A 10,493-nucleotide genomic window follows, 5' to 3' on the forward strand; every position below is an offset into this window, starting at 1 on the left:
TAAAGCCAAGAACTGGTCAATTACTTAGGCCACAATCATGTGGGGAAAATATAGGGTAAAAAAAAAAGAGTGCCCTTTCTCAGGAATTCTGTGAAAATCAATGAGAAAGCAGAGAAAGGACAGTGTCTGGTACCTACGAAGCTCAGTTAGTAGCACACCTAATCGTTAATGATGGACTTGAGAGGAAGAACCACCAACTGAAGGCATTCACATTCTGATTTTTATAACATGGTATAATTTTTCTCCATGTTACTTTTAAAGTCAGAAAAAAATTAAACCTTACCACCAATTTCAGGAATAATTACTGCCCAATATGGCAGAAACAAACTGTATCCCATAGGGTTAATAAGGTTGAAACTATCAGGAAATCTAAAGCTTGTTTTTAATAGGCCTGTTTCTCCCTAATCAACTGTTGTTTCTTTTCAGATCTAACAAATACACTAGATGTCCCTGCACAGGCCTGGGCTGAAGGTCACTGATAAGGTTCCAGCCTAGGAATAAGCCAGGCCCTGCATTCCTTACCTGAGACAGAAGCAGAGACCCTTTCCAGTTCATATGGGCTCTCGGAGATCGCACATAACCCCTAGACCCTCTTCTGCTCCTAAGATGACCGATCTGACATCAGGATCCCAGTTTTTCCTCATTTTAATTTTATGTCCCCACCCCAAAATGAACATGGGATAGGTCACATATATGTTTACTCAATGCACATACTCCACCTTTCCTCATGAATAGTGAGGAAATGTGTCCCTGCCCTTTTCATCAATATATGTAACCTCAACCCCTATGATTATAAAAAAAACATGTTCTCTCCCCCTTCAGGGAAGAGTATTTAAGGTTTGCTCTCTTGTCTCCTGGTTTGGCTAGCTCTCAAACTCCTCCCTAGCTGCAAACCTGATGTCTCAGTGACTGGCTCTCTTGCAAACCCAAGCGAGGAACTCCGGTTTGGTCATGAGACAAGTTGTTCCTATAGCCACTCTCCACTCCTTTCACAGGAACAGAACTAAGGATTTTTAGCTACACACATGGCTGCCAAAATTTAAAAAACTACATTTCCGAGTCTCCCTTGCAGCAAGGTCTGGCCATGAAGCCACATGCGTAATGGGATGCTAGTAGAGTCTCACACCTTTAAACACAAGTGTGATGGCTGGATCTTTAGCACTCATGAAGAAAGGGGCTAGACCTCAAGGACCCAGTCTCTCACCAGACACTAGCCCTGGAAGGTCGGCTCCTGAACTTCCTGTGGAAGGTTAGGGATGGTTCTATTGTATTTAAGCCACTACTACTCTAAGTCTCTTATCTCAAATCAAACCTAAGCCTTACTAAATACCAGCTTAGGGATCCCTGGGTGGCACAGCGGTTTGGCGCCTGCCTTCGGCCCAGGGCGCGATCCTGGAGACCCGGGATCGAATCCCACGTCGGGCTCCCAGTGCATGGAGCCTGCTTCTCTCTCTGCCTGTGTCTCTGCCTCTCTCTCTCTCTCTCTCTCTGTGTGACTATCATAAATAAATAAAAATTTAAAAAATCAAAAAATAAATAAATAAATAAATAAATACCAGCTTAATCATCTACCAGAAGAGTCCCAAAATAACAAGTCTTTATAAGGATATTTAAAAGCCTACATACACAATGTAGCCACCAAAGGTTTTCAAAAACACTCTCAGAATGAAGGGGACCACCTTTCCTAGAAGGTGCACCTTATATTCCATATGTTAGAACAGTCTTACTCTTTTATCCATTGTTTTTCCCAGGAAATATCTTAGATAACATATGCTAAATACCGTTCAGAGTCTAGTTACCAAAAAAAGAATAAAAGAAAATACGAGCAGCTTTGCAGTACCAATGATCAGAGCAGACATTCCGCAGGGCAATGGATCTGCCGCCTTGGTAACGGAGCACCATGGAAACAGTCAGGCTGCTAGGCAACCAAGACAGGCTGACCCAGGGAGGGGCAGCATCTACTTCAGGCTCCCTGCATTCAGACATTTCTCGGAATTCATGCACTTAGATCCTGCAGGAGATAAACCACTGCACTCAACACCAACTGCTCCATCTGAGAGCTGGCTTCTATGGCAGAGGGACCTGTCTCTTCTTCATAGGATCCTGCTTCTGAAAACATTCTGCAGAGTAGAATAAAAACATTGCCCATTTAATCATTCAGAATAGCATGTGCTCAAAAGCAGCCTGCCTTGATCTGAAGGAAGTAAAGCCCAAAGATTGCTCTTATTACAAAAGAAATCTGTAATGAGCTGATTTGGCTGACGCCCATCACCTCCAGCCCCAGTAAGCCATTAGTTGTGTATCTAAGACAAAAGTTCTTCCCTATTTCCCCTCTCCCTCAATTTTTCCCTCCTCTTGCTCCTTAATTTTTTCTCACAAGACCATTCCAGGACAAAAAACTGATCTACACGGAGAAAGCAAGAGAGTCATCAGGCAAATAAGTTTGTGCAATCATTAACTGAGACACTGAGGACAAGAATGCAAACCTCTTAGATTGCATAAAGGTGATGCAATGTGGCATAATTAATTTGGAGAAGAGAAATTCCTACCTAGTTCGTTTGATAGCACTCCAATCCAATATATGCTAGCAAAGCTCTTCTTCCAAGTATCAAACCTATCAGGTAATGATCAGAGATGAACTTCAATTACCTTAGATAAGATGCTGCCACAATTGGACCATGAAGAAATGAGCCCTTGGCCAGACTGCTCAGGGTCCAGTCAGATGAATAGGTCCAGGCAGAGGGCAGCATCACATCTACATGGTCCTAGTTCTGGCCCGGGTGCTGCACAGAAGTTGATTCAGTCAGCTAGAAACTGGCATGGGCTGTAGTACCCCATCCCTGCTAGCAGGCTGAGTGATCTCGGCACACTTGCAGAATAATACGCTAAGAAAGATTTCATGCAAACCCCACTAATACGGAACTTCAGTGCTCTGAGCCTGTCCCACAAGATCATTAACTAAAAAGTTTCAAATACATATAAATATGTCAACTATAAAGGTTACTTTTGACTCACCTTAGGAACAGGAATACCATCCTTCATTTGAAATGTCAAAATCTACACTTCAGACCACAGCATAGATTAGGGCAGGATATTAGGATGCCCTAGCATTCTGATTCAGTTGCTCTCACCTCACAGGGCAATTGGGAGGATTAAATCATCCTTCAGGACGTCTATGAGCTCAAAAGTGTCATAACAGTAGTAATGCCAAGGTGTTAGCTGCCTTTGTCACTCATTTACTCCCAAATGTGCAGTGGAGGTTTTCTGGAGGCAAAGGGCAGGTGAATGGCAGCACACTGAATGCAGCAGCAGCAGAGAATCTAGCCAGGTATTAGAAACACTGCAAAAAGGTAAAACAAGCCATTCTTCTCACTTACCATGTCTGTGTTTCAAAAAAGTTTTTTTTTCACTAAAACTGTAATACGTTAACATGTTTACCATTTCTAAAGGATTATTTTTTAATTGTCAGCTTAATTTATATAAGATGATAAATATCGATAGCTAGGGCCCACATAAACAAAAGTTCTTTGGGGTCCCTCAATAACTCACGAGTATACAGGGATGCAGACACCAAAAAGCTTTAGAGCCACCATTTACAAACAGCCAATTTTTGAAAACCAACAGAGAGAAAACTACTTCTCAAATTATAGCTAGTTCCCTTTTCCGATTTACCACAAATCACAGCCACCAGAGTATCTAAGTTCTGTTAGGCTCCTATATCTCTACTGCCTACACAACACCCCTTCCAATAGGTTTGTGGGCCCCTCTAATCTGGACATAAACTGGTCAAGATTTCATCTGAGCTCACATTCACTGCCAATTTGTCAACTCCAAGACACAAACTCTTAAAACTATTTTCAGTAAATTTTTAAAAAGATGTTTTTATTTGTGACAAAGACTTGGCACTACTAACATTGAAGTTTCGTGCAATTAACCTACCAGCACTTCCTGGGCTGAAATCCACTTGGCTGTACCTCACACTCCCATTTAGCAAATCTAAGCACCTATTACAGGCGAGCAGAGTCACGTAGCTGCAGATATACCAAGTGATCAAGACAACAAATACGCATATCACAGAATGCCAGGTAGTGGTGAGTGCAATGAAGAAAAATGCAGCAAGGTCAAAGGAAAAACAAAACTAGAGCAGGATGGCATGGCCATTTGGACAGAGCAGTGGGGAACTGAGAAGGCAACAACTGAGCAGACAACTGAGTAGAGGGAGGAATCCACATGCACCATCTCAAGAGAAAGAGGGTCCAGGCAGGTGGAATACAAAATGCAAAGGTTCTGAGCTACAATAAGGCACCAGAGACTGAGCGTGGGAGGGAAGAGGAAGAGGGAGAAGAGCTCTGAAAGGCAGCCAAAACCTAGATAACATGCAATCCCATAAGACAAACCTTAAGTTTTTTTAAGATTTTATTTATTTATTTATTTATTTATTTATTTATTTATTTATTTATTTATTTATTTATTTATTTATTTATTTATGGGAGACACAGAGAGGAAGAGAGACAGAGACACAGGCAGAGAGAGAAGCAGGCTCCATGCAAGGAGCCCAACGTGGGACTGGATCCGGGGTCCCCAGGATCATGCCCTGGGCTGAAGGTGGCACTAAGCCACCCGGGCTGCCACCAAACCTTAAGTTTTAATCCTCATGAGATCCGAAGCCCTGTGACCCTCTGGTATCAATGCCTACAATCGCAGAACAGCATCCCATCACCACTGGTACAGGAATTTTTTTTTTTTTTTTTTTTTTTTTTTTTTTTTTTTTACTGTGACAAGTGACATCACAAAGACTGGCCAAAAGAACTTTCTCTAGTATCTCCCTCAATCTAATTTATGAAATATCCCTTAAAGTAATTTCTTGTCAAAAGCAGTTATCTGTCTAAATACAGCTAGGATTCAATTTTAAATTTCAGAAGTGTCATTAGGATTCTCATTCTTTTCTGAAAAAAAGATGTTCATCAACGAAGTTAAATTGACACATGCATACAATGAAATCCTCTGTAACTGTTTTTTAAACAGCTGGGAGGTAGGAGGAGATTAAGACACAACTAAGTGCAGCATGGTACTCTGGATTGGATCCTGGAACAGAAACATGAGATTAGTGGGAACACTGGTAAAGGCCACATCAAGTCTGCAACATAGTTAACACTGTCCTGATGTTCACTTCTTTCTTTTGGCAAGTATACAAGTGAATATATAAGATGTTAACAGTGGAGGAAGCTGGGTGAAGGGTATACATGAACTCACCATACTATCTTTTTAATTTTTGTTTAAATCTAAAAGTATCCCAAAATTTAAAAGATAGGTCTATCTGTACTAGCATGAAATGGCCTCTGAGGTATAAATTTAAAAAGAACGCAACCCTATTCATTCTTTTACGAAATTGGCAAAGTTTAAAGTCTGACAACATCAAACCTAGACCCCAGACCTAGAGAAATGTCTGCTCATGTGCACAAGTTTATAGAAGCAGTTTAAGATAAAAGCAAATCTAGAAATAATCTAAATGTCTAGCAACAAAGTATGACATAAATGAAGTACCACAGTGAAAATGAAAGAGCTACAGGTTATTGACATGAATGAACTTCACTAGCCAAAAGAAAAAACCCAAGAATACATACAATATTCGTAAAATGTTTAAAATACCCAATACTATACATACTGTTGAAGGTCATACACTTGAGAGGATGAAGACCTGAAGGGAAATGTTAAATAACAAGCCCAGGAAGGTGGTTATTTAAAAAAGGAGGAGGAGCTTGTTAGTCCCTGTTTCTTAACCAAGTGCTGCATACATGGGTGCTCATTATAATTATTCTCCCACTTTTCTGGAGGCCTACAATGTTCTACATGTGAAAAAAGACCAAGCTGGTGTAACAGGCTACCATTTGTGGCTTAAAAAAAAGAGAGAGAAGGGGGACTCTCACACACTGTCAACTATACGTTGCTCAGAAAGGCTCCCAAAGGAGCTGGTACCAGGCTATCTCTGGGAAAGGTCTGGGGGACAGTGGAGGGAAGGAAACACACTCTTTGTCCTAATTTTTACATGGTTGGACTTGTTCAGCGTGTGCAGCTATTATCTCAACAGTTCGCTCCCCTTTTCTGGATGGGGAAACCAGATGAGGGGACTTAAACAAGTACCATGGTAGTAACAAGAGCCTAGAAAAGGAATACTCAGATTACCAGGACAGAGGCCCTGAGGTGCTGATAAAGGCTGATCTCATATTAAACCAAGTCTGGCAACTACAGTAGACTCCCACCCCCTCTTAACTGCAGACTACCTACCCTTATTTGATTTCCTGCCCAATAATTACATACAGCACACACATTTCTAATTCAATTTAATGGTTTTATTAAATATAAGACCTCTGAAATGAATGAGGCTAGGGAATATCACAAAATTAAGGGCAGAGGAGAATTGCTTGTGCAGGTACAACAAGGACACTGACAAACATGATACAGATTTTATTCATGGTATAACAGCCAACCTTACTGTACCTACTACCTATGCCATTCTACAGAGCAAAATAATAAAGCCTCATAGCAACCTTATTAGATAGGAATGATCAGTAACTATTTTGCAGATGAGGAAGTACAGTGTAACTTGTCCAAAATCATCAACATAGTATCAGCAACATGATAAAATTCTCTTCCAGTTTCCTCTCAATCCCATTATAATTATAAATTCCCTAAGAAAACATGGAGTTTACATAGATTATTTTTCAGTACACAAATTATTACCCAAGGACATAATTTTGGTCTTCATGGGGAAAAAAAAAAAAGTAAAGCACCTAGTACCTTGCAAGAACCAAACTGTTCATCCCAATTGCTGTATTTTTCACTACTGTTTTAAAACTATTTGGGGGGGAGGAAAAAGGGAAGGTAATATAATTAGTATTCCCTTCAGTTGGTTTAAAGAAAATCCTGAAAAAAAAAAAAAAAAGAAAGAAAATCCTGTCCTTCCTTCCTTCCTGGTGGCAGAATCAAACAGGAGCCAGAGAGCAAGGCTCTGAGCCTGACATCCAGTAATCTAGAATGACCATGCTAGAAGACTGTCTCCAAAAGCTGTGGCACACACTTGCCCAAGTGGCAAGGTCTTGGCTTAGAGAGCTTCCCATGCCTCATTATGTGCTTTCCGCAGCCAGCAGCACCATGTCCAGCCTCCCTCTTCCCCATCTAGTCAAGTCCCAGCCTGGCCATTCCAGTTTCACAAACCAAGAAAATGGAGGAACTACTTCTCCTTCCTCTGATCTAGAAAAACCCAGACCAGTCAATCCAATATACTTCCACTTAAAGAACCACTTGTAGAATGTATTAAATATAACTTGTCAAATGCAATTAAAGCACTTACCAAATCCTTGACTGGCTAATACAAATAAACCCCTCATTAACTGCATTATTGTTTTCAGAATAAAATTAATGATTGAAAATTGAGAACTGGGATTTATTCTAAATTCCTGTCAGGTGAAAACTGAAGTTCTGCTGATATTCAGCAGACTGCACCATAAATTTACTTCGTGAATCACCATAAACATAAGCTATCAAATGAATATATACGTACACATAATACATCCTAGCATCCCCAGAGAGCCTACCTGCCTCAACACTGGGCACATAGCATTTACCTGGTTAGCCACTACACAAGGGACAGTAACAGGGCAGCTAAGCTTCACTAAGCACATACCACATTCCAGGCACCACGCCACATGCTTTACACATACCACCTCATTAATACTAGCCCTGCTTCTTCCACGAGGAGTCACCCAACAATATGCCCTTCGCATATGATTCCATTTGCAGAAAGTTCAAAAAGTTATTTTTACATCTATGGTGCTAGAAGCTAATTAAGTTGTTTCCTTTGCAAGTGTAACAGGGTAGCGAATGGGTGAGGCACAGGGGCTTCTAGATGCTGCTAATGTTCTCTATTCCTTGACCTTGGGGGCTGCTTACAGTGGTTATGTTCATTCTGTGATAATTCATCACATTGTACATTTAAAATGTGCATGCTTTCAGTATGTAAATTACAACCCCTTCAGGTGACAAAAGCTAAGTGTTGACGGAAGGCTATGGAAAGTGCAAGCACTGCCAGGAGCCCTGGGTTCTGATCCTGACTTCCCCAGTAAACAGCCTGTGATTTGGGAGCACATCAGTGTCTTCATTACCTACAAAGAAATTAGATTAGATGCTCTCCAATTTTCTCAATATACCATTACTTTCCTTTATCAGGTGGGGAAGAGCACAGGACCATGGGATGAATAAAAAAAAAAACCCTCAAAACCAAGCGTCTCTATAATCACCAGGACATCATTATTAACTCACAACAAAGCTCATCCAGGTTCAGGATGACACTGTACTACAGTAGCGCCATGCTGGAATGGCAAGTTCTAAGAACCTCTCAGAGAGCAGAGGATGGCTTCAGTCACCACACACCTTCACTAACAAACTCAGTCATCACTAGAAATTCTTAACGTGGGATCCCTGGGTGGCGCAGCGGTTTGGCGCCTGCCTTTGGCCCCGGGCGCGATCCTGGAGACCCGGGATCAGACCCGGGATCGAATCCCATGTCGGGCTCCCAGCATGGAGCCTGCTTCTCCCTCTGCCTGTGTCTTTGCCTCTCTCTCTCTCTGTGTGACTATCATGAATAAATAAATAAAATCTTTAAAAAAAAAAAAAAGAAAAGAAATTCTTAACGTTGGGGTAATCCTAAAGGCCAGACAGCAAGGTTAGAACAAGGCCTATAATTGTAACATACTCCCATTTACTCAAGTGTTCAGGGAAAGGGAGAGGGTCCCTTGATTAACCAAATATTCTGGTTAACCATACTCCCAAATATACCAGAGGAGGATTTTACACTTCAAAAGAAACAAGTCCCCTTGTGGTGATTTGAGTGATTCAGAATTCCTCAGGGTCTTGTGAGGAGTGACTCACTGCCAATAGGAACAACTGTTTGATATGGAACAAAAAGTCATTCTCTCAATCCGTGCAGAAAATTTAGAGACTAGTGTTGGTTTATTCTACAGACCACGGAATATCAAGAAGGATCAACCCCAGTGAGAAATACATTTTCTTCAGTGACTATAAAATTGAAAATCTTTACAAGCAGATCACCTTTCACAGCATACAAGTAAAAGAAGTGTAAGAGCATCGTTTAAGGTCAAGACACATTCTTGGGAGGCACTCAAAGCTAACACAAGAAAAAACATCTTCAACTTATTTCAACTATACAAGCTTATTTTTATTTATCTTTTTGGTTTTTCGTCAACTCCATCATCTATTTTATTACTGTTTATCAAAATCTGAATAGCTGCATGACAGAATGGAAGCTAGCCCCTAATTACAGTTAACTAGAGAAACAGAAACGGAGGTTGGCCTTAAAGATCAGGTTTATTTCCTTTCTGTAAGCTGTATTACCTGGAAAAAAAGGGGGAAGAAAGACTTGGGATCTTCTCCGTATACAAATTAAAACCTGGCTTCACGACTATAAAACTAGAGAAGTTTGCTAAGGACTCAACTTCACTCACTTTCCTTTACTATGATGATTTAAAGGAGGTTATGATGCGAAGGCACGAGTTTGGGGCACAGAAACTGAGAAAGGTCACAGTGACATGGGGAGGGCAGGAGGGATCCTAATTCCAGGAAAGCAATGCAGCTGGTTCCCAAGTGTTTCCTTCATAGCCTGCAACGATTTCAATAGCATTTCAGGGCAATCACAGCTTCTCACGTATTTATACATTTTCCTCAAGATAAAGGCCGCTGCTAAAACGGGCCAGCGGCTTTGCAAGATCTTTTAAAGGCTCTCCTTTAAACTTGAACTTCATTGCAAAATCATCTCCACAAAACGCCGTATCATCTTTGAGATGCAGAACCAAGGGCAAATATATAGGTACAGATAAACATCAACACAGACGACATACTTAATGTGCTTCCTGCAATTTCAACATTATTAAAAACTGGGGCAAGTGAGGTCAGAATGGGTCCCGCTGGACGGGACTGCAGCCCGTCTCGGTCACGTGCGCCCGGCCCCAAGCACAGCACAGGTGCAGCAGGGGTCACCTGGGGGCGCCCCCAACCTGACCCCCGCGGGAGAGGCTGCGACTCCCCGGCCCCGCCCCCCCGCCCGGGGCCCCGGCCCCGCCCCCGCCCCCTCCCACAGCCCCCGCGCCCGCAGGTGGCAGCGCCGGGCGCGCCTGCGCAATGAGCGCCCCTCGTCCACAACCGAGAACGGAGGAGCGAGGCCCCGGGCGGTCCGCTCCGGGACGGGTGGGCCACGTTCTGCGGGGATCCCCTCCCCGACGGGGCGGGGGCGGGCGGGGGCGGGCGGTCTCAGGGCTTACCCGCGCCCAGGAGGCTGGCCAGGAGGCAGAGGGTGTACATGGCGACGCCGACTCCGCAGCCTGCAATGCAGAGCGTCAGCTGATCCTCGGCGGCTATAAACCTGCCCCGCCCCGAAGCCGCGCACTGCGCAGGCGCGAGCCCCGCCCCGACCAGGCCTG

The 10,493-nt window shown here is 42.8% G+C and overlaps 1 protein-coding gene and 1 long non-coding RNA gene across 4 annotated transcripts in view; both read right to left on the reverse strand.

Moving 5' to 3' along the window:
* Positions 1 to 10,493, reverse strand: part of PSAP (prosaposin) — a 32,751-nt gene extending 22,258 nt beyond the window's left edge. For all 3 annotated transcript variants that reach the window (XM_038534263.1, XM_038534262.1, XM_038534261.1), the window contains exon 1: positions 10,335 to 10,493. In XM_038534263.1, the coding sequence (XP_038390191.1) occupies positions 10,335 to 10,374 (40 nt within the window). In that variant the 5' untranslated portion in view covers positions 10,375 to 10,493. The remainder of the gene's footprint in view (positions 1 to 10,334) is intronic.
* LOC119871469 lies at positions 1,561 to 4,492 on the reverse strand. The gene is made up of 3 exons (XR_005357938.1): positions 3,132 to 4,492; positions 2,650 to 2,783; positions 1,561 to 2,120 (listed from the first exon to the last, which is right to left on the reverse strand). It is a non-coding gene; the product is annotated as an uncharacterized LOC119871469 (long non-coding RNA).

Source organism: Canis lupus, chromosome 4 (assembly GCF_011100685.1).
Source record: "Canis lupus familiaris isolate Mischka breed German Shepherd chromosome 4, alternate assembly UU_Cfam_GSD_1.0, whole genome shotgun sequence".
NCBI classification, from domain to species: domain Eukaryota; kingdom Metazoa; phylum Chordata; class Mammalia; order Carnivora; family Canidae; genus Canis; species Canis lupus.